The sequence below is a fragment of the Pholcus phalangioides genome, unplaced genomic scaffold (assembly GCF_987345545.1).
Source record: "Pholcus phalangioides strain wild (caught in Gottingen) unplaced genomic scaffold, Ppha-v1.0 ptg000008l_1, whole genome shotgun sequence".
In the NCBI taxonomy this organism is placed as follows: Eukaryota; Metazoa; Arthropoda; class Arachnida; order Araneae; family Pholcidae; genus Pholcus; species Pholcus phalangioides.
The window spans coordinates 2247815-2274022 of NW_028301601.1; the positions used below are offsets into that span (position 1 = coordinate 2247815).

The 26208-nt window shown below is 35.1% G+C and overlaps 1 protein-coding gene across 2 annotated transcripts in view; it reads right to left on the reverse strand.

The window, feature by feature from the left end:
- The window catches only part of LOC149083487 (protein turtle homolog B-like), a 675518-nt gene extending 652367 nt beyond the window's left edge, over positions 1–23151 (reverse strand). For both annotated transcript variants that reach the window (XM_089234008.1, XM_089234009.1), the window contains exon 1: positions 22285–23151. In XM_089234008.1, coding sequence (XP_089090134.1) covers positions 22285–22387 — 103 coding nt within the window. In that variant the 5' untranslated portion in view covers positions 22388–23151. The remainder of the gene's footprint in view (positions 1–22284) is intronic.
- Between the last annotated feature and the right edge of the window lie 3057 nt (positions 23152–26208).

The following is a 26208-nucleotide window of genomic DNA, read 5'->3' on the forward strand; positions in this document are numbered from 1 at the left end:
TGCGGCCTGGCTATTTTTCAGTTTGACGGTGTAGAGTGTCGTAAAGAAATGATTCAGCCACTGATAGGCGAAAAAGAAAAGGTCCACTCCGCAGTAACCAGTTATGTCTGGCTGTGCCATTTTGGGATGACTTCACAATCATAATGCAGCAAACGTAGGAGTTTCTGAGACGAATGTCTCGAAAATGCTAATGACAGCAGATACGAGACAAATTGGTTCTTGGAATTGTTTTGATTGAATTCACATCCGTCAGCAAATGACGATTTGTTCTCATTACAATCCCCTCATGCGAGATAATTCGTCACATGTCCGGAGAAGGTGTTAGATCCGGTATAGAGTTGTTGTCACTACTGACATACCCGAACAGTATTACCAGATCACGACTGGCAACAAATAACCCCTGGTGTGAAATTGGAAAATGCCTTTCGAGTTGTAAGGAGAAGGAACGCGTTTGAAATGCAAATTTAGCAAGATGTTTCGAAATGGAGGGTTCTCTTTGGAGATTTCACGCAAATTGGATTTCCCTTTTAGCTAATTCTTGCTTACCTGCGAAGTAATCCTTAGGGAGATTTTTCTCCCTTATTCGAAGTTGATGTCTTTTCTTCTACTTTGTTTGGTATATTCACGCTTTCGCATTCATTGCCCTTCTTTTCTTATCCTTTCTCATCTAAGATAGTATAGCTATTGCGTTCGTTACACTGAATGCGTAACAGCCAATATCCAAGTGAACAAAATGGCTGTAAAAAAGGTGCATGGGAGTGAATAAAGGCTCAACAGAAAACGAAACAACAACAAATCTCGCCCTTTGCCATCAAAGCTCACTGGAGTATTTATACATGAATTGGTGAGGTTCCTAGAAACGCTTCTCTATTGACAAAAAAACATATTCGCCAAAGTTTCTTGGGAAATGAATTACGAAATGCAAGTTACATAGCTTTGTATTTTATTATATAGTATATTGAGTATTTTAGTTTACTTAAAATCCTATTGCTTAAAGGGTGTCATACCTTTTAGCATGATGAAAAACTATACTTTAATATAAATATCATTAAATGTATTACTTAACCATTCCAAAATTTTTTATACGTGTTCTTGATTGCATGTGCTACCCTATGCTCGTATAAAGTTTTACATATCGTGGATACTTAAGTTTTTGCAAGTTCTCAAAAAAATGCATTAAAAACAGATTGTGTGCATGCTAAAATACCGTGACATTAATGTAATTTAATAAAAAATTATTCAAATTAAATAGGATAGCACATACAATCGAGAACTGTTCAGTTGATAAAATGAAGCAAAAGTTTAATTTCATTGACTCAATCTTATTCAAAATTATATTTTGAATTTAAAAATTTAAAATTCAATTCAAATTTTAAACTTAGTTTTTTTCATTTAAAATTCAAATTTTAAAAACTCAATTTTGAGTATTATTGGGTAAATGAAATTTCAAACTTTTCCTTCATTTCATATATAGACTGAACAGTTTTCTTTATTTTAAATTGATTTTTATTCAATTACATTGATGGTATGGTAGTTTATAATGTTCACAAGCTGTTTTAATGCATTTTTCGAAAATTTACAAAAAATTAAGTATCAAAAATATGTAAAACTTTATACCGGCATAAGGTAACACATACAATCAAGAAAATGTTTAAAAACGTTCAAATAAATCAATGGTTAATTAGTATTTTTAATGTATTATTTTGTATTAATGCATAGTTTTTCACAATGTTGGTATGAGACCCCCCTTAACCGTTATTATAAACTTGAATGGAATGTGAATGTACTTCGTGTTTATATATTTCATATTTTCTCTTACATTTATTGCTTTTAATTCATCATGATATTTTTATTTATGTTTGTGTTTACTTTTTTTAAAATTAATGAAATTTATTAATTTATGCATCATGTTTTCCTCGTTTCGTTTGGCGTTGTGTATTGTGTTTTCCTTCGGCTTTATTCACAAATCGGGTACCTAAGTCTCAACTGGCACCTCTGTTATTGCGTTTTTCCGGAGCTGAAATGGAGGTAAATCCGCGATTCCCAAACATGATGTCGGCACCACTTACTCCGATAACGGATACACCGTTTAAACAATAAAAATCCTCTGGAACCAAAATTTCTCCCATAGATACAACGTTGAAAAGTTCCCCACTTAATCATAAATAGAAAACTTTTTTTCAAGACTTGAACAAACCTAGACTTAGAGTGGATATTGACCTCGAAGTGTATCCAAGTTGTTTTCGGTGCACGCATTTAACTTCTGTATTTTTGTCTTCTGTTTAAACCGTAGAGAGAGCGTCAACTTTCGCAATGAAAAGTAAAAATGTTAGGTGTTCGCTGTAATTCAATATAAAATTTATTTTCAATCAATTTTAATTCGATTAAATTGATGTTATGCTATCTTATCATGCCTGTAAGCTCTTGGAAATGCTTTTTTATAATGAAGAAAAAAAATCTTAGAAATAAATCTAATTTACAAAATACATGATGCACGATATTATTATTATTATCAAATAAAATATTCTAAAATTATTGCGAATATATATTTTTGGTGAAAAAAATATAAAAACCAAGACTTTGGAGGTCGAGAGAGAGAGAGAGAGAGAGACAGACAGAAACTGACTTTTTTCAAATCATTCAACTCTCGTTCAGTATATTTAACTATTTCAAGTTATTTTTTTTCACAGCAAAGCCCCCAGAGGGCGCTTTCACATTGAAAGTAAAAACCGAATGTATTGTGAGAGAGATCGTTAAAATTAAATAAAATTTTTTCATTTCATTTTGATGGCGGATTTATTAGAGAAGTTCTATTAATACTGGCCCGTCATGAATTTTCAATATCGAAACTATTTTAGCGGTATTATATGAAAAGCAGTGGAAGTGTTCCTTCCCCTCCCATAATCAAATACCCCGCTTAATGGGGCATTGTGCAATGAAACCGTTGATTTCCGATTAGACGAGACCGACTACTACTAAACCACACATGAACCTCGTTCATATTCCTCTGTGGAACATCTAACGAACTGGTACATGTTGGAATGTACGTGCACGTGTAGTGAAGCTGACGTGAAATTTGTTTCTGTGTAGCGGTTGTGATATGCGTATAGTGCTGCCATCTGCCATAAATCTTTGTAGCTATGAGTGAATTGTAATGATTGAATAATTGTATCGTCTCAGGCATATTGCTCTCTGTGGCGAGGCTTTTTAATGGGGAGATCGACTGACATGCATTCTCGTCTCGAAGTTGGAAACCACAGGAAGCCGGTACGGTACCATGACGACTTTACCACCGTAGCGGCAGGCGGGGCCGACAGTATTTCAGGTATAAAATTGTACTGAACGTAGTAATAGCACTACTACCGCTACTTAACCGTACAAACGCCCCTCCTAAACATTTCTCGGGCAATTTCTAACGAATTCCCGCATGCCATTAGTTTGTTGTAAGTGTATATGTGTGAACCTAATGTACGTTTGTCAACAGAGTTATGCTTGTTTCATTTTAAACTGGTGCCGCCACCTGTCTTCCATACTTTTAAGTGAAAATAGTAGGTGCCTGAATTTCCATGTTAGTTTGTGGCTTGTTGAAGATCCGTTTGCTCTCTGCGGATAGACTTCTTTTCCAAATCAGAGCTCGCATTCAAGCTTTAAAGTTTGGAATAGCAATAGAGTTGCAACTTTCATCCGGCATTCACATGTGCCACGGTATTTTAGAATACTATCGGAAAATTACATGATATACAGGGTGATTCGGAAAAGAGGTGGAAACATTCAGGAAAGAAGTGACAGTACACACCAATGCGAACAATTGTCATCAAAGAATGCATGTGCTAACGTGAAACGCAAACGCGCGTTTCGAAACTGCCGCACCGCAAACGTTGAAACGACATTCCCGTTGAAATGTATCGAGAGAAAAAGGAACATCATGCATGCAAATGTAACCTGGGAAAGAAGAAGAAACCGTACGCAAATCTGCGTAACGGTGAATGAAAGGCACGGACGCCAGCCCTGTGTAGTCATTCCAGCGTGCGACCGTTCTGAGAGTTGTAACGTACGGGATAATGACGCACTTTAGTAATACTGAAAAATCAGACATGCATTTCATTTACGGAGCTGCAAACGCTCACCGCGCATTCGTGCTGCCTCTTTGGTACTTCCGTTCCCGGCATTCACATGTGCCACGGTATTTTTGGATGCTATCGGAAAATTACATGATATACACAATGATGATTCAGGAAAGATGGGTGACGTACACACCAATACAAACAATTCTCCGTGCCTTTCATTCACCGTGACAGATTTGCATACGGTTTCTTCTTCTACCCCAGGTTACATTTGCTTGCATGTGGTGTCCTTTTTTTCACCCGATATATTTCAACGGGAATACCGTTTTAACGTTTGCGTTTCATGTTAGACCATGCATTCTGTGATGACAATTGTTTGTATTGGTGTGTACTGTCATCTCTTGAAGTTTTTGACATCTTTTCTGTGTGAAAAGATGTGTATTAAATAAATTTTTGCCTCCCTCTCAAGGATGCTGTGGGCGAAACAAGTTGAAGAATCCTTGAAGTAAATAAATAATGCAAGATATACAGAAAACTGAATGTTGTGAAAATATTTATTATTTGAGAGGTTGCTTTTTTTTTTTTAAGGAAGGAAAAAACTCCTCTCTGCTTCTACCGGAAGTCGAACCCGGGTCCCTCGATTGCCGGACAGAGGTGACAGAGATTTTCCTTCGCTAGAACGTATATATGCCGAACGGAACCGTGCAATGGACAGTGACACTATCAGCTAATAGCTCATGGACGACTAGCCACGAGATGGCTATATATATATATGACATGATGCCGCTCTCCACTTGTTAATGCAAGATATACCGAAAACCGCATGTTGTGAAGATATATTCCGTTTTCTGTATATCTTGCATTAACAAGTGGAGAGCGAAATCATGTCATAAATAAAAAATGGTCAAAAGACGTAAGAGATCCACTGGTAAAGCACTTTTCTTTGCAATAATAGTTACCATGAGGAGAAGCCAACATCAGAGTTTTGATCGATAAACAACGATCAAAACTCTGATGTTGGCTTTTATAAATAACCAATCACAGTAAAAATCCGTTATGACGACAGTTCATAATCGGGGGAGATATTGTCGTTATGATGAACTTCGCGTTATAAACGAATTTTAGTTTTTTTTTTGGACTGTTGATTCATGTAAATGGCGAAAAAAAACACATAAAGGTACGAATGTTTCGACAGCTTCTTGATGCGACGATTAATCCAGGAAAGAAAAAAAATCAACAGCCATTGTTCGGAAACGAACCCGCGTCCTCTCTTTCACTGGGGTGGTGTCCTAGACTACTATTAGTTAATCGTACATGCAACTCATACACATTGAGCCTAGGAATTTTTAACGAATCAGCACATGCCGGAATGTGTTTTCTGAGTGTATGTGTTGCCCTAACGTATTTTATGTTGCCCAGTTGCCCTTGCTTAGTGTTCGTGCTGCCATCTGTTTTCTAGTTTCTGAAGTAAAGATGGAAATGCTTGCATTTTCCACGTAATGCCAGTACCATGTTGTAGGTGTGCCTGCTCTCTACGGAGAGACTTTTTCAAATGCGAGACCAGCTCGCATTAGCGCCACGATGCTGGGAAACCCTATAAAACCAACTTCAGCCGACCACCACTATGCTGTCAACGTGGTTCGAACCTGGATCCTCAGGACGAGAGTCCAGCATGATGCCCAACGAATCCTCTTTCTTTAGAGCTCGTGTGTGCTGAACGGGGCCGTACATGGACAGCCAGTCACGGTCCCGGGTTCAAACCCAAGGGAGGATATAGATAAGATATTTTCCCAAACGACCTTGAGATGACCACCGATAGACAGCGCCTTCATTTCCATCTCATTAATGGCAGTAAATTACAATATAGCGATACGGCCAGAGTTGGTGTTTGGTGAAGTAGTAGTAGTATCATCGTTTTGCGAAAAAAAAATGATCGGGCTCAAAATTTATGATTTCTATTCCCCACATCCAATCACCATGCGGTATTTGTGAGCCAACCAGGAAGATCCTATGCCAAAATAAGAAGAAACGAAATGGGATGCCGTGGTCGTTAGGTAGATTTTTTTTGTGCCCTCTATAGTGAATTCATGGAATGAGAAACAAATTATGAAAATAATCTTGGGCCTCAGGACTTGAATCTTATCAGCCCGTCCGTTGTCGGGGGCCATGTTTATGCCCCCCCCCCCATACTGCTGCAAGGACACCTGGACAGATTTTCCACAGTCCCTTCTATAGTGAATTCATTGTGTTAAAAAGAATTATAATAATCCATAATAATCCTTCCCCCCCCCCCCTCTGAATAGAGGCCTGTCAGCCTCGGCCTCGTGGGGATATGCTCAGCCCTCATAAAACCAAAATGTCTTGTTTTTTCTTTTAATTTGCATATCGTAAAAAGTAACGAGAAAATTAAAACTTCACAGCACTATCAGTGTCATTCGTGCAATGATAGTAAAATTAAAATAATCCCCTGGACTCCTTAGAAAGTACTTAGGACCTCCAGAGCTCTGCAGACCACAGGTTGGAAAACACTGCTCTATACAAATCGATAGCCAACAGTTCGAAGTCTGCTTGCATCGTCTCACTTTGGAAAATACGAAATTATTGAAATAAAGTTTGGAAATTAAACCAATGAATTCCAATATTTTAATTAAACTGCATCTACGAATCATCGGGATAGTTTGTAATTTCAATTTTTTTCAATATGGGAGTCATTTTTAACTAAGAAATTCCGTTCTAAAAACATTTTTCTCTTACTAACCTAGCTTTCTCAGAGAAGTGATAGGAAATCAATACTATCGAATACCATTGGCATAATCATAAGAAAATGCTCATGCGAAGACTTCTTGGAATGTACTTCTCTTCAGAATTTTATTTTAAATATGATCGATTAGATACTGAATAAGATAAAATATCTAGAAATCTCAGCCTACCCTTATCCTAGGATTTACTGAATTTAGGAATTTCAATAACATCCTCTCTATTCTATATTATTTATTCATTAAAAAAAAAAAATAGGAAGTAATAAATCTTTCAGAATTCTAAAAAGGGAGCTCACATTTTTGTTTCTAAGATTTTCTGCATTGGAATTTATCCAATTTTTCAGACTCTTTTCATGAAAGAAAGTACGTTAATAAGAATGTTTTACTTGAAAAAAAGGAAATGCAAAAATTCATTTTATTTTCCCATCTCCACCATTTTTTTCTGTTTCTTTGAGCTTCAAATATATACTATTTTATGCAGGTTTCCCTTTACCTAAAGGGGGCATACACACGTGTATGTTAATCCCTGACATATGGCATATATTTCCCCAAATACGTAATGGAGATGGAAATCTCTTTTTCCTGCTTAATTTTGTGCATTCTATTATTAAATAAAAGATGAACGAACTCGATTTTTGACTTTCGTGGGATAGGGGAAAAAGAGCATTTCTCGTCACACGAAAATATTCATCTTATAACAGATATTCATTCTCAGTTGCCTGAACTAGCTTTAGGACACACTGGTAAAGGGTTGACATTGAAAAATTATTATATTTCATTCGATAATGAAAGCCTGGGAAACAAATTAAAGTATTGCAAAATGAAAGCCATTGTTCGGGGGAATCTGCATTATTCCCTAACTTCCGCTTCCAGTACATGAGCAGTAATAACAAAGATATACGGAAGTTCTCTTTATTTCCTTTATTTTATTTTATTTTTTTGTATACGTAACGTAATCCTCACGTATTCAGAGAGAGATCCGTATGATTTGTCCAGGCAATTTGTTAGTTATAGTAGGCATCTATGCCCGAATCAGGATTTAAGCCTGCTCAGTCAGAAGCTGGTTTTCCAACCCCTCTACCGGCAGGTGGCGAAAACGATCACCAGTGGGGATTAAGACCGCCCTCTCTTATCAGCATGAAGAGATAAGAAAAATCAGACAGGATACGCTTGAGAGACCTAACATAATGTTAATGTGGTTTAAAGGAATCGAAAGAGTGGACTTTTTGGCAAAATATAGAATTTCCAGTAATAACCGAATTACCGTTCTCTTACCGATTCTATATTTCTACACCCAGAAGACGTATTTATAAATCAATAGAAACGACGTGGCAAAGAAAAATGAAATCACGTGGAAAGACCGGATAGACAAATTCTTCCAAAAGCGAACACAAGGTGATACAAATAGTAAAAATAACATATCCCATTCCTAACAGAGCACGGGCCTTTCCAAACGTATTTCCATAGATTTCGGAACTCAGATAACCGACTATGTGAATACGGAACGATAGGACATCCCTATCGTTATGCAAAATCGTGCAAGTACATCAGAAAGCTCCATTTCAATGCTGCAAGTGCAAATTATTCACAGCGTTGGAGGGGAAATCTGCTCCAAGACAAGAATGTAGCAAAAAGATTGGTTATCCTTGTTGAATTCGTAGAAGAGAATTGAGAGAAACTACACAAGGAAAAAATGAGAGTGGAAATACAAACTTCACGTTGTCGACGCAATCCTTAGACTGAGAATCAGATTCAGAGTACTTCTGTGCAGAGTCCAACGTAGAGAATTAGGAATTTTGCAACAAGTTGTAACAAAATGTGTCATAATATGACAACTTTTTATGCACAGGGTGGATACTATCGACCGGTCAATAATCGCACACATGATTTCTTGCGAAAAACTAATACGTAAAAGTGTTTTTCGGTTTTAGGATCGGACGAATATGAAGGGAGTTATAGCGTTTTGAAATTTTCTGACGCTTCAGTTTTGTCTCGGTCAGTTACGTGTGCCAAACACCTAACGAAATAGAAGCCAAGAAGAATTATTTTCTTTCATGACTGACTGACTATACGGGTTACCTTCACCCCACTATATTGACAAATTTATCACCAGGTATGTAAAGCGTTAACTAAACGAGATCTGTTGAAAAATTTGTTTTCCCAAAATAACACTTTTTTTCGCCAAAATGCCGTAATTTTATTTCCTTAACTGGAAAAGCCAATTTGTTTTAGAAAGACGGCAAGGAGAAGAAACTGGTTTGCGTGGTTTTTGCTGCCAAAGCTATAGCACTGCTATCAGCTTAAAAACGCAACTTATACGCTTTTATCGTGTTCGGTGAATTTGCAGGATTCGAAAGCGACTTCGTCAATTCCATTTTTTCAGAAAAAAAGATGATTAAGCTGCTTTGTCTTTCTTTACGGTCTTTGATGATGTCGTTGTCTGGTGATGATGCTGTGGTTAGAGTATAAATACGATATTGTACATACATTTATAGTCGCATCTATACACATATAATCGCATTTATATAATTTACTCGTATATTTCATGTGCTGTTTAGAAGTTGATATCCACGGGTCCTACTCGGTCTTGTGTATGATCAAAGTTATTTCCTGAAAAACGAACCCTCTGAGTATAAATTAAATATATGGATTCGCCCCCAATGAATACAAAATGTCATAGCAAATCGCACCAGTGCTACTGAATTGGCAGAGTAATGATGGGGCAGGAGGCTGTTTGACGGGTTATTGCTAACCCATTTCGAACCCCAGTATCACCAATTATTGTTTTCAGGTCATCAATTTTTAATACATAATAACTCCATAGTTAAATTTTAAAAAAATGAAAACACTCTTCCATATTAGTTTTCACGTGTGTAATTGTCGGTCAATAGTATTTTATATGTTTGTGTGCATGGATATTTTTATTATTATTTTCTGTATAGCCATAATATTGGCTATATAAATGAAGGCCCGACCCAACCAGTGCTGAAGAAAGTACTTTTTAGTGGTACGTCGAGGTTGAATTCGGTTTCCGAAGTCGAAGTACAAAAGCGTTGTCCAAACGTATTCAGTAGTGGCGTCAATGTGGCAAGCTTTCCATTATGAGTCCAATTTCGGTCAGAATGAAAGATGTATGATACAGCGGGACACTGCTTTCCAATCACTACTAAACATACCTGCTTCAGAAATGGTCGAAACATTGGGAATACCGAATTCCGTTGATAGACTTATGGCTCTCTTAATCCGGGAATAATTTTCTCATCATTGAGCCTATTTGTGCTTTTAGATACACAGATGAGTCATTGCATTATGACCCCCTCCAGCATACAGGAATGACAGCGCAGAGAGTGGTGGCTTATATTTTATCCAGGTTATAGCTGGAAGCCAGTTTTACGTAATTATTGCTTTTGTTTGCAACATGAGTATGAGTAACTTACCCCAACCCGATGAATATGATTCGCCCGGCATGCCGGTTAAAAACAGGGAATACGATTATTGGAATTTTGTGCCTGGATATGACGAGTCGAAATGTGTTGTATACTTTGAAGACTGCCGTGGTTTCATTGCAAATGAGACAATGGGTTATCCTTTACCAACTGTCAAAAAACTAAAAAGAGTAAGCATACATTAACAATTTTATAAACATATTTATTGCATATGTGCTCCATGTTTTTTTTTTTTTTTTTTTGCATAGGAAAAGTTTTGTGTGTGGATCAATTTCTATTTAAATTCTCACAACTATATTCTCCATGCGCAAAAAAGGGATCATCCCTAGAATGGAATTTTTTTAAGAAACATCAAAAATTAAATTTTATATTACTTTAAAATCTATGGCGGTCCGGGTAGAATCTGTAAGCAGGCCGCATCTTTCCCGCGGGCCGTAATTTGTCCATCACTATCTAAGACGCAGGTCATCGTATCAAAACAATGGCCATATTGTTATAGATAAGTTGGTCAACTTTGTCCAAGCGTATTAAGAAGTCACCAACAAATAAGGCAAATATACGAAAAATTCAAAACCTCCTAATGCATTTCCACACGCAGAGCGGGTGTCCTTTTCAGAGAAAAAAATATTTGACCCCCTAATCACGCTGACGAAGGATCCTACTTGAGTTGGATACCAAATCCTAAATCTCGGTTGCTCAGGTGAGAAAAATACGTATGAAGTGAACATGCGCACTTTTTTCCGCTGTGCAACCGATATTTGTAATTCAACCCAAGTGAGAAGTTCGGTCAGCGCGTGATTAGTGGTTAAATATTTTCCTCCTAAGACGACACCCATCGGTGTCGAAATGCATTAGAATTTTTGTATTTTTCGTACATTTGCGTTATTCGCCGGTGACTTATTAACATAAAGTTACGGCTAATCGATGCAAATGAATTTCACGAATATTTCAAAGTCATTTAGTCTCCGTTCGCCAATTTCGGATTCCTTGAACTTCAGATACTTATTAATGTATCCCAGATACTCCTCATACATTTCTCGTGAAAGAAGAACCGAAAGAAATATTCTTTAACAGGCAGGGAAGACCTCGAACTGCTTCAATTGACTCTCAATGTTGGAAATACTAAATGATAAGCAAGGAAGAAGAGAGCTATTGGGGGGAAAGGGAAAGAAAAAACCAATATCTGTTCGAAGCGTTAAATATTGCTTTGGTGAATAAAAGAAGATTTAAAAGAATGAAAGAATGAAGAAAAAAATATGGGGTAAAAAAGACCGATTAAATGAAAATTTCTCTCCCCCCCCCCCCCGCGATTTTTTTTCTTTTATTCGTTTTTCTTCGGGGCTTCATTCTTTTAATATGTCTGAGCCTCCTGTGACTTCTTCTCTCTCTCCTCCGCCTTTTCGCTCTGTTCTCGTATATTCTTTTAAATTCTAGGTAATGCATTAGATTTTTTTTTGGGGTCTTGAATATTTACTTTCTACTTTGTGAGAGATTCCTCATCTCTTACTTTTTTCTTTTCCATACTATTTATATTCCATCCAGCAGCAGCAGCTTGATCAAGATGCATGGATCAGTAGATGGCGGAGAAAGTCGGCTAAAAAAAATGCACAGTAGACACCGCTTATTGAAATCATGGGATAATGGTATCATTCGTGTAATGTTATCACTAGGGCTGGGGGATTTTAATCACTTAAAAACAGACAGAATATGTTCCGCAAAAACCCATTTATGGCCTAAAACAAATAAATGTACCGTAAAAACCTAGAAATGTGGTTTTATATATGGGCTGAACATGTTCACTCGAGAATAATACTGAAATTGACTAGAAATCACCAATCAAAATTGTCACCATTGTCAAAAATTATGCCAAAAGTACACAAATAAAATTGCCACTAGTTGCTAATATCTCTGAAAAATCACCGATCATTGTCAAAACCGATGTCATAGGTAAGTGAAATTGCCAGTGAATGCTAAAATTACCAATTGCGGGAATCAATCTAGAAAAGAGAGAGCTTGAAAGAAAAAAATATACCGAAATCTGAAAATATACCTCAAATTCTGGAGATCATGAAAAATATCCTTAAAGTACTGAAAATCGTAAAAAAGACCTTAATATTACCGAAAATAAAGAAAAAGACTGAAAATTATGAAAAAAATCCCTTAAATTTTAAAAAAATGCTCTACCGCTTAAAAAAATAACTAAATATGCAATATGCATGAAAAATATGCAGTCATAGAAATCCTAGCCCTAGTTGTGACTTGCAATGTACGGAATGAGCCGATGTCATATCATAGAAAAAAATTTGCCTGGAGTTCTTAGGACTTCATTTCACTTCAGGCAAATTTGAAACTTCTAAGGTCGGTATTACACTATATTAGTTTGATAAAAATTATTTTATAAAACTTGAAAAATTTAATCAATAAGCACATCAGTTACATTCGAGCGAAGTTAACTGATCCGCCTATTGGTCGTATTTTTCAAGTTTCATAAACGAACTTTTATCAAACTTTTATATTGTAATGCCGGCCTTAGAAGTTTCATTCCAACTCCTAACACTTTCTGAATAAGAAAAGAAAAAGATTTCTACCTAAAAGGGGAAAAAATCATGTTTTACAAAAATTGAAGAAAAATTCACGATTTTTCACATTTTGAAACTTTTCTTCGTCCCGTCTGTAGAAAGTGAAGTTATGGTCATCATACCTACAGGTGGAATTTCTAGTCATTGCTATTTTCAGTTACCGGGATTTTTTTTCCAGTTTATCAATCGGTTATTCTTCACGGAAAACTCGAGGTCCGATATGATCACATTAAGCGGTGTGCGTTATATTTTTCAACGAAAATTATTTTTTTTTTTATCCGGGAAGAATGCAGTGTATCAAAGATGAGAGACGGACGCGGGAAACTTATTTCACCGCTTTTTTTTTTTCGTCTTTGCAAGGAAGTAGAATTTCAGGGGTGAACGCATTTTCCCGCGTTTCCTATCGAAAATTCCGAACTTTATGAGTTATGGTAATCTGGTAACACGCCCACACGCAACCAACTCTCAGTCCCATTGCCGTTGCCGACGGTCAAGGGGAAAAATGTACAAAACGTGGCTCTATCAGTGCTGTCGGTGAAAAGAGAGCGGAATGTCGGAGAAGGAAAAGCGATGGCCCGTTATTGATTTACTTGAAAAATTTTTGCGCCACGCACAGCCGCCCCCCGCACCCCTCGTCAAACTCAAAACCATTAAGGTCCCTTCAGAACTCATTTCAAAACTTCAAGCACACACACACACACACTGCTCCGACTTAGTGATACGTATAAACGGAGTCAGCGATGCGAAATGTTGTTTGCTCAGTAAGTGTTTATATGCGTTTTGTATGTGTGTGCGCTCGTGGGAAGCTTACTTTTACAGGTACAACGTTGTGATTGATTATTTCATTAATTTCTTCCCTCGCGAGAGTTTCTTGCGGAAATTGTGACGCGAATGGGGGAGTGATGGGGGGGGCCGCGGGGGCGATGACGAAGAATTCCGGATGGTGGTGATGATGATGTTGATTATATTGATGAGTTTTGAAGGGAATGGAAGTAATCAGAATATACAAGTGCGTGCGGGGGGGAGGATGGGGGCGATGTATGGGTGCCCCGTGATGTTTGATCGCTTTTGAGGATAATTTTCCCCCCAAAAGAAAGATGGATGGTAGAATGATTTTCGGAAAATTACATCTTACGGTGAAATACATTCGGAATTCTATCATTTCTCGTGGAGGAATGAGTCGCGATTAAATAAGGCGTGTTATTGATATTCTAATGTCGCAACTTCGATTCTCAATGCAAATGAACATGAATTCTTGAGATATATTTACGCTCAAGTATTCATAAATTTTAATTGCATACTGATTTGGATTTATGAAACAACGATTTCATAATGAATCTCTCTGTCTCTCTCTGATGTTTTCTCAAGGGGTAATTTCTTTTATAGAGTAGATCGGAAGGATATTTTTGAAAGAAACATCTAATAAAATTTGAGTAAAAGCCATGATAACATGATTTCATAATCATTAATTTCAAATAAGATGAATAAAACAGATAATACATTATTTTCTGTAGATTTACTGCAAAGACGCCGTAGTCAATTGGAGGTCACAAAGTGAATGAGTGTTTCTAATCAATGTATTTATATGAGTTTTGTGTTTCTGTTGTTCTCTATTTGTGCCAGTTTTTTATTCTGTCTTTTGTGTCAGTTGGTACTTGTGTTTTTTCCAAAAAAAAAAAAAAAAAAAATATTTATATATATATATATATATATTGGCCAAAGCCCAGGATCGCAATGCCCATCCTGAAGAGCTGTATTGTTAACAGCAAATAAACCCTCTATAACCCCGTAGATATTTGCATATAAATGGCAAATACGTGGTCAAAAATGAAACTAATTATACCTATTTTCTTTTCTCAATTTTTTTGGTATTTTAGAAACTACATCATTTAGTGTCATTTTCACTACCAAAAATGCTGCTACGAAAATACAATACTTTTTTTTTGTCTAGAAAGAGTCGATTTCTTGTTGATGTCATTCTTTGAGAGCTGCCGAAATTTTACGAGTTCAGAGATTTATAAAGATGCACAAAATTAGAGTATTGAAAATAAAATTCGAGGTAAAAACTACTCATTTTTGCTAAGCAAGTTTTCATCTGTTTATGAATCATAATAAAAACAGTAAACTGTATATTTTAAACGCAACTAACCACTTTAACTAATTAAAAATCAACTCTAATTAATTAAATTACTAAGTTGATGTCTTGTTCCAGTTAAAAATATGCTGACAGCACATATTTACAACTATTTTCACTTAAAAAAAAATTCCAGTACGTTTAATAAGACTTGAATCTTAGAAGGGGCGAGTCCTTTTTATAATCTAAAGAGACGGTGAAAAAAATATATAAATAAATCACCATCATTCTCATCTTCCATATCCTCCAATTAGATTAATTCGATTTCATTGATTTTCTGAATTTTCAAAATTTATACAATGGAGGATCAAGGTTGATAAGGACAGCCCAAAGTTCACTCGCAACGTAGATTTATCAATGCCTGACACTAGGAATTGCCAAAGTGATTTAGGTTGATATAAAAAGTGAACCGGAATCTCGACAAAGTCCTTGCAGCCAGTCTTGACTGAAAGAATGCCTACAATCTAAGATTTCTTCCTAAATAATTTTCAATTAATTTCTTGAATTAATTGAAAATAATGCATTGATATATAGAAATTAGAATGATATGCGCTTTTCAGATTTGGCATTAATCTCAAATTGCAAATTAATCTCATGTCTTTTTTTTTATTCTGAGATAAAGACATGCCTTAAAACTACTGTTTTTATACAAATGCTACTGCGGGCATATTGCCCAACGAGGTGGACTAGAATATGTATATGCCCCTATGCCCATAAAATTTATGGATGTCAGATAACCAAAATACATCAACCCAATATAAAAGCATATATTAATAAAGCAAATTAATAAAAATTAATAATATAGAATACGCTGCCCATAAAAAAGGTTATGGTTGCCTTATTTAAGTATAGATAACTTCTCAATTTATCCCCACTATGCCCATCGTACTTCTTTTTAAACGTGTCAAATTAGAATTCACGACACCGGAAGGTAAGCTCTCGATCCCATTTATTACAACCCTATTAGAGGAAAAGTTCTCTGTGACACCACAACCTGAAACTGTCCCTTACCAATCGATACTGGTGTCCCCTTTTCAAACAGTCGATTGACGGTGTATTAATAACTCATGGTCAATCCTATCCATCCCGTTGAAAAATTTAAACACTTCGATCATACCCACCCCCGATTTTCGTGATCCTCCTATGTAAACATACTCAAGAAATCAAATATTTCTGCGTAGCTCAGCCCTTGTATGCCAATAAGGACACGCGTAGCTCTTCTCTACACCCACTCAACCAAGACTATGTCTCTCTGTAGGTATGGTCTCCAAAACCTTACGACATACTCTAGTCCAGGACGAACTAAGCCTCGGAAAAGCAGAAGAATGGCTTTATAGGAGAACGCGAAGAGACCTTTTTTAAAGTGAAACCAGACATTCTATTCGCTTTTTTGACCACCGCTGAACAATGTTCAGAAAAAAAAGCCACTCCTCAATGAGAATTCCCAAATCGGTGATCCGAGTTGTATCCGAGGTAGTAAAACCATTCAAATCGTAAGTGAAACGTGGGTTGTTGGAACTGAAATGAGCGACCATGCACTTATCAACACTGAAAGTCATGGTCCATTCATTAGCCCATGCTGCAGTCACATTCATATCCTTCTGGAGTAACTGCCTATGGCTTGGTTTCCCGACTATCCCCATTAGATTCACATCATCTGCGAATTTGCTAACAAACCCATGAATACCTTGATCGAGTTTATCGATAAAAAGTTAAAAATATTATGGGGCCAAGGACACTTCCTTCAGGAACTCCACTTGTGACGCCTGCCCAATCAGAAAATTTCCCCGTTCACCATAACCCATTGTGACCTATCTCTTAACCTTTGACCTTTGAAGACCGGGCACACCCCGCTTCCCATCTGAGAGAGATATCGAAGCGTTCCCGATGGATAGGTGTGTCCGGAAAGTTTTATTAAAAACAACATAGCATGACCACCTCAGACGAAGGCAGCAAAATAAAATAATTTGCATAAAAATCTCTAACCACATCTCTATCTCTTAACCATAATTCCATCCAATTCACCAAGTTTCTCCCTCCAATCCCATTCTCGTGTGTACGCTTCAAGAGCTAACATGTTGGATCCGATCGAATGCTTTCTCGAAGTGAAGATAAATTACGTCGACGTTTTTGCCATTTCCCAAAGCCTTAGGCCACATGATCATAGAAACAAAAAGGCTGGTTACGCATGATTCACATGTTTCACTGGCTTTCCCTTATTAAACCCATGCTGGTTTTCCTACAATACATTATTCTCGTCTATCCACTTTAACGATTGCTTTTTGACAATGATTTTCAAAATTTTCTCAAGAAGGAGCTGTATAATACTGCACAGTAAAGTCTCGTTTATCCCATCTTTGCTTATCCTACATTCCGTATTTTCCGTCGTCCTACTGAAAAAAAATAAGCCTATAACAACAAAGTTAAGGCTCTAGCAACTGCAATTAGCACAGACAGAAAGCAGCTAATTAAACTGCAACAGACTACGATAAAAAAATTTCTTTAAATCATTACAGGAGTGAACTTTTAAAGTATTGTACTTCACTTCAGAATAGTCTATAACTGTAAGTTCATTTTTTCTGGTGTTTTGTTGTTAAAACATGATTATTAAGTCATAATTGTAAAATTATAACAGTCTGACGTTGAATAGGGTTTTTCTTAACACCTTCATATTATCCGACGTTCTGCCGGCCCGTTTATGTCGGATAAGTGATACTCTACTGTATATGTAATAAAAAATCTCATTAAATAAATATCAAAGTTATACCACTTTCGAAGGACTGATCACTTATAGATAGAGAAATGCAAAAATATAAGTTCTCTATATATAATAAACTCGTTTATAGCATGGAAAAACAAATCAATTTTTCGATACATGAATATGATGAACTGAAATCACAAAAATAATGTAAAAAGTAAATTATGATATTTTTTTTTAATCCAGAATTTTGAAAGATGCCTAATTTTGTAACCGTTAGTAAATTATGGAAGTATTACATTTCCCAATATTTTCACCGAAACATTACCGATTAATGTGTTAAAATCTCAAAAATCTCATTTTTGGCATTTTTAATTTTCAAAAATTGATTTAAAAAAACAAGAAGTCATGTTTTTGTTCTTTTCAAAAATCACAAAAAAATATCATGATCCGATCATTAGAAAAGATTTAAAATGAAAAAAAAAAGAAGCAAACAAATGTACTCGTGGGTTCGTATTGACCTAAATCTCAGGAATTCGAATGTGCAAAGTAAAAAACCGTTTAGCAAGGTATGCCGCATGAAAAATATTCAGCAAGAATTATATGAATATATATATGTTCTTTTTTCGTTAAAGTACGTTCGGTATGAATAAATAATATTTCAAATCAACTATATGAATTTTTATCATACGTTAAAGATTCCTATTTCCTCATTCACGATAAGTTTTCGTTAGATTCGAGCTTCATAAAATTATTAATGCATTAAAAGAAAACCCTATTTGTGAAATTTAATTAGGTAATTCTAATAAAGAAGAAAACCACGAGAAATGGCGGATCTAGAAATCAACCATAGACTCCATTTTTATCCCTCTATTTGCTATTTTGAAATTTAGATTTAAAAAAAAACGCCAAAATTCATTAGCTTCAAAATTTGTCGTCGATGCAGCAAACAGTTTCGCAAAGTAGGAAAAACGAAATAAAATATTTACTTCTCCTCATTTTCATAAAAAAAGAAAAGGGAAAACCTTTTGTATGTTTAATACAAATATGAAGAAATTAAGATCTAGGAGCAATATATAAATAGAATGTTTTATTTCTCAAAATAATTCGTTTTATTTATTTTTAAATAAATTCCAAGCGTTTGATTTCGGGCTCATGTAATGTGCTTTTCTGTTGACGACAAATTTTATTCTTATTAAGAACGTATTCTGTTTTATGTTTTTCAAAACGTTTCTAATTATTTATTCCTCAAATCTTGCCAAATATGCGCAAACTTCCTACGATTCTAATTACTGAATTTTAAATACCAAAAAAAATTAGCATTTTCGAAATTCATGGAAAGAGTAGATGGAAATAATCTAAACTAAACATGGAAAGAGTAGATGGAAAGGAATGTCCTAAGAAAGTGGGATGGGTGAATGAAGCGTGTATATGACGTCTTGTGCAGCATTCGGCGTCTTGTCTTGAGCGCTCGTAAAAGATAAGATTGCTTTCAGTCGAAGGAATAGAAGATATAAAAATATATTTAACCTCTTAATGTAATGGATTTGTTTCTCTTTTACGATTCACTCATCACAAAATGGACAAAATTACTTCTGCATACGTTGCCTAATATAAGGGTTGGTGAACGCAAATTTTCTAAAAAAGAAATTTTTCGAAATTTTCAATTTTCAAATACTATAGAATTTCCTAAGTCTAACTGTGTCCGTGTTTCTGTGCTACCTGCACTAGAAGTATTTTTAACATATTTTAGTATAAACCGCTGGCAGGCATTATATATTCTAATGTTTTCCATTAAAATAATCTTTTCTCAAAACTGAGTTTTTTGTCAGATAAGCAAACTTTTTTCAAAAATCACTTGTTCAAATGTCTTTGAGACTTTGTGGGTGTCTCAACAATAAAGTATTACATGTTTTAACAAGAGGATTTCGTATTAAAATAATTGAAAGAAATTTTATGATACAAAGTAGGGGTAAATTTCAGTGATTTTTGAAAAAGCTGCATGTTGCTCAAGTTAAAAGTCGAAAAAAAAAATTAACAACAATTAAAATCCTAAATGCTCATTTTAGATTATATAAAGATATCCACAGTATTTGGGAAAAAATTGAATGCTTAAAAAGTGAATAGAAATTTTTGAATGGTCTTTAAAGGAGGAAGTTTTACCCATAGGAAAGCATAGGAAGCCAATATCGTGCATCAACTTCCTTAAAATTCATCAGGAATTATGACGTATATTATCTCAACGAACGAACGAGAAATAATGAACTTCTATTTAACAGGACTGCTAACAAATTTTTTGATTTTACGAATGTTTACGGGTTTTTGTGCTTGTTCAATCAGACCCCAATATATTACAAATTCCTTTTGTAAATCTACAATTCTACAATCTCACTACGATATAATTAACTCCTATTTGAGGAACTCCGCAATTTGACCTCGATATAACGAACTCCTGTTGATTTTACAATAGTACCCCGATATAATGAGCTCTAACATAAATATAATGAGCATTTAACAATTTTCACGATCATACCCGATATAACGAACTTCCATTTAAAAAATTCTTCAGTTTAATGAATTTTGAATGGAAATTCGTTATATCGGGGTCCGACTGTATTTATCAAACATTCTGCCAAGACTCATTTGGGTATTCTTTTCATATGTATCGAATTCTCGAATAAAATGAGATTATTACACATAATCCCCGATAAGAGCCATAAACTTCAAGTATTTATCAAATTTATCAGATACACTTGTGGTATTTATTATGCATAAACGCATGTTAAAGTGATATTAATAATTTATTAATCTCACTGAGATGATTGGCGATTATTCATAGTAACCAATTTATCGCATTTGCCGTACGCGCAATTAGTAGGAAGTCATATTTTTTTTAGTAAATAATGGAATGCTATTAAAATAATAAAAAATAAGTAAAAATATAATTAAAATAATGAAAAATATTATCCAACAATATGAGGAAAATTTCCGATTATTTAATGCATAAAATCACAAGTAATTTCTCTTTTCAGTGATTTTTAGTATTGATCTTTTAGTCCTGAATAAATATGGAAATTCGGAGAGGAATTATTATTAAAGCAAATTATCTGTTATACAGAAGAGTTATGTAATGACCAAAGTTTCCCGATCATATCCAAATGTAATATCAGTTAACCCCTCAGTGAACACTGTTGCCGATTGGTGACATTTACTTTAAATATATGGTTTTTTTTCCCATTGCCAGTTGAAACTTCGTGTTTGAAACATTCATTATTCCCATTTTTCATTTTCATTCGACAGCCATTCATGATGGCCGTAAAATTCCTCGACTGAAAAAGGAATGTAAATCTTCTGTAACCTGCCAAAAAATCAAATATCATGCACTGTAGGGTCGAAATGATTTGTTGGTATTTCTTTTTTTCCACGTTGAAGTTTGAAACACATTTTTTTTTCTTTCCATAGTTTGAATCACAAAGAAGGTAGTTATATATTTGAAAAGTAATAATACTTCAAAACATTTATTTCATATCCAATTTCACGTCCTCTGTACGTTCCTTCTAAGACCCTGTATAAGCAGTAAAATTCGACATAGAATTTTTTTTTTAAATATTTTTGTCCAGCTTTCTATACACTTCATTAGTTCTGGGAAAAAAATAGTAGTTCAAAAAAGAAATCATGCATTTTAGGTTTACAAACCCATCTCAACTTAAATATATAGAATAAAATAGTTTTCATACTCAAAATTCTATTCACAGGAATGATATCGATATATGACTGACAGACTGATACCACGTAAATGGCTCTCGATGAGCAAACCCATGTTTAAATCGTGCAGACGTTTGATCGTTACATGATCAGTTAAGATGAAGCTATGCCACGAATCTATTCAAATTTTGTCATAATATGCGAATAACGTTTAACTCGAAATATACCAGTATTAAAGTTATCGATCCTAGAAAAATAAGTGCAAAATTAGTTTCAGGTGTATATGGAACTCACTCTTGCATACTCTCTCATGAAAATGAGTCTCATTGCGAAAATAAAGTAAGTCTTCCGAATGGTGAGCGGTGTACGTAGTCCACAAAATAATTCTTGGAACATACTTGAAGGGCCAACTCCGTTAGAAGGGCCCTCCTCCTCCACAATTTTAACTCGTTTTTAAATTTTCCTTACAAGTTAGTTAAATTTTGTTAAGAGGTCACCTCTACAAACAACCGGATCTCTGAAGAGCGGAGATTGGTTCTGTGAGAGAAATTTTACTTTACATGAAATATTATTTACAAATTTGATAATAAGCAATCGATAAACATATTATATAAAAATTTTTACATTTCTTGAATAAATACGAAATGTGTATTAACATACGGTGACAAGATATATCTGAAAAAAAGTTATCTCAAGAAATAATTCAAATTAATACGATGCATTTCTTATGGAAAACTGACAGATTATCCGGACTATGAAATTATTATAACTCTGATAAGGTTTCGAATCAACTATAGAAAACATTTTATGGACAAGGTTGTATATAATAGTAAAACAATTATCAAATAGATTAATAATTAATAATAACAATAAAGGTGTAATGAAATATTTTCTCTTACCTGCAACTTCCTGCAAAACTCCTCCGTTAATGTCCACCGCACAGAACACAAACACAGTAAAAAACACCGTAATCATATAAGTGACTTTCGTTGCCATAATCATCACGACCGTTGATTATCCCGGATTATAATATGTACACAATTGACTTGTCACGCGATCCTCACAATAAGACTCCAGAGATAAAGAGTGAATAAACGAGTGTCTCTTCTCACAAACACACACCCTCGGTCACAAGATTTAGACCCGACATCCGACCGTCACGAATAATTTCACGGATAGATCCCAACACCTTTCACAACGGTTCACGTGGCCGTTCATTATCTCCGGTTCCGTTAAATCTATTTCAGACCCTAATCCATGTATATATATATATTTGTTCTATTCAAACCATCCGATAAAGGAGTAGGAGGATATATCGGGGGTTCTCGGGTCAGTGTTCCGCCGGACGATAATTTAGCGAATACCCCGTGACACGTCACATCCGTTGAACAGGAAAAAAAAAGCGAGAGATGAGAGATATAGATGAAAATATGTGAAAATAAACGGAAACCAAAACCTTAGTCGCGGAGGAGCAAAAAAAAAAGTAAAGAGGTATTTATACCCGCGCACACGCGCACACACTACACCACACACGAGCGCAAAAAAATAAATATATATATTACACTGGAAAAAAATAAAACACCACACGCACAAAATAACACCGAAGTAGCGTTTACTCGGTGCTGGAACTGCAGCAGCACCAACAACAACAACCGCACACTTCGCGCAGAGCTCTGGCAAATCGAAATGCTAGCACTCCGAGCATAGGAGCCTTGTGTGTGGACAAGATCGGTTGGCTGGATGGTCCACACACACACAACACTGAATTCGGCACAATATCTCTCTCTCTACTCCGGTTGCCTCTCGCAATGTAAGTCTGAGGGATATGGCCAGTCCTAACGCGATGTGCGCAACCGCCATCCCGTGGCGACTTATCGCTCTTTTTTGATCAATAAAATACTCGGATCCTACTTTTCCGCAAGGGATTTTTCAATATCTGCATTTTATTTCGATCATATTAATTAATTAATTAATATAATTAAAGATCATCCCAAGGTAAATGAAAATATGTTAAGAGAGAAACAGGGGAAAAATATGTTTCAACAAATGTTTTTGTATAAGATTTTTTTTTTTTCATATACATACTATATTATATTTATTTAAATATATGTCAAGCTACAGAAAACATTCCAATAACAGAAATGTGAGACATAGTAAATGCAAATGCAGTAAAATCAAACGGATAAAATGCAATACACAGATATAAAATACAAAAAATAAGAACAAACTCAAATCAATACAAAATAAGTAAAATGAAAGCTTATATAAAAATAATCAAACCAATTAAAAATAAAAAACCAATAAATAAAACACGACGATTATAAATTGAAATGAAAAATAAAACGAAATATTTTTCAACAATCACATACAACAAATCATTTAAAGAAAGAATCATTAATGAATAATCATTCATTATTCGGAGAGAAGATGCTCTTCGAATTTACCAATAGGTATCTCAAATATATATCAAATTCATCAGGTGTAAATTATTATATAAAATGAAGAATCTGTTTACCGCTCAACAGAGACCAATCGAGATCCTAGAATGAGCTACACGCAATAATTTATTTGACCTGGTGTTGTACTGTGGCCGAGAATCTTATTTTAGACAAAAGAAAATAAAAATTGATACTGCCATTAGTTAACAGCCAGAAAAATTTCAAAAGAATGAAATTACTTCTTTTTTCGGAGACTGGTATTTAAGAAAATTAGTCGGAGGAAATTTGTTGGAATTGTAATATCATGTTTTAAATTTCTTAAAATACATACATCGCATAAATGAATTTTGTATAATTTCAATGCAATTAATAGCATTATTGTAATGAGGATTCTAAACAACACATGTGTATTCAAGTTTTGATCGTATTATAGAGTTGAAAAGGAAAATCACATTGTATTCAAATTGTTGAAATCTTTAGCCAGTATATATTTTCGTATAATATTTTTCATCATATTGGGATAAATCGAGAAGCTACACATACTTAGATGAGACGACCATATTTGTTTTTGTCGGCAGTGTAAGCATATTTTAACATAATCATCGGTTTTTATTGCTGTCATTGGGTTGCTGCATTTTTGATATAGTTTAGATATATTTTACAACCATATTTCCCATGGGTATATTTTTTTCAGCCACCTCGTTGGGCATGTTGTGACGTTTGTATTTTGATTATGTGTTTCAAACAAGGATGAAATCGCACTTTCTCTTATTCTATTCTTTACTGACGTTCCGTTTGTTTGTGACGTTGCGGAATGTTTCGATTATTTTTGATACAAATTTTTGTATGAGACCATTTTTTGAGATTAAATACTCTAGTAAGTGCCGTAGTATTTTTTTTTAAATGTGTTTATAAAGAAATTTGGTTTTGTTGTATGACGTTTCAAAAAGGAAATTTTTGAGTTTTACCAAATTTTCGATATGAAAGTTTCTCCGGGATTAATCTTTAAATAAATAATTTTTGGTTAAAAATCTTCCATATCAATCGAAAAAGTTCACCGATGTCTTCGATAGGCGCTTCTTAGCAATAATACCAACATCGCCGTGAAAACATAATGAACAAGCAAAATTAGGCTAGCATAGAATTTCTTAAAGTGTGCAATATCACACCGGGTTCGGGGGAGTGGTCGGTAGAAAAATTGAGTTTAGTATATGGTCCTGTGTGTGTGTGTGTGTGTGTGGATCTGCAAGAGTTCGTGCGGGGGGGGGGGATGGGAAGAGTTTTTTTTTCATGGGGGGGAGGGGAAGGACCAAAATATTTGATAAATATGTGCTAGCATATTTCTTAGCCATAGAAATATGCAACAAATTTTTCCTTCGCTCCTGGATAGCAGTTGTTATTTCTGATATTTCTTAGCATGAATGATGAATGTGAAAACAATTTCCCCTCTCAAACTTTGCTTTTGTGGTGAGATATTAATATTTGTGAATTAGTCATTCAGGGGTAAGAAAATGAATTTTATACCAGCTTTCAATTGCGTGTCATTTATTCTATTAGAATCTACACAATTACCGTATTCCTCTTCCTATAAGCTGCAGATGCTGATTTGAGAAGACATTTTGTCGTATAATCCACCACATGTGGTAATTTTACATGCGGTGAAGTCTAATAGTGAAGTGTAAATGAAAATGGCATGTTTTATTGGTTCAAATTGAAAAAAAAATCCAATCTATACAAAATCTATTTAACATAATCTTAAAAAAAATATTTCTTGAAAATTAATATCTATAATGTATTCAATTCAGTTTCAACCTCCTAAAAAATAGCAGATAAGACGCAGCAGGGCATAATCTGCAGTAACAAATTCCGTCTCGCCGCAGAGAGCAACAGCCCTACAACGGTACAATTATTCCTTCATTACACTTCACTCAGTTTAAAAAATTCATTGCAGATTGTAGCACTACACATAACAAGCATTACTCAGAAACAAACTTCATAGAAGCTTCACTATACGTACACACACATTCCAACATGTAGCAATTCGTTAGGAGTTCCACCGAGCAGGAATATGGACGAGGTGCACGTCTGGTTTAGTAGTAGTAGTAACAAATTCCACCGCTAAATGCTGTAGGTGTGGCATCGTGCTGGATACTCATCGTGGGAATCCAGGTTCGAACATCACTACCAATAGAATGAGGTCTCCACACGAAGCTCGTGACGCGTCATTGAAGAATGCCATCTCACCTATATCCATTGTATATAGAAAGCCGACACATGCGCCATCTATACCATTTTTTGTAGTGTATCCAATTACTATAGGTGAAGTACGAAGCTTATACGAAGGTGATAACACGAAGCTTATACGAAGGTGATAACACGAAGCTT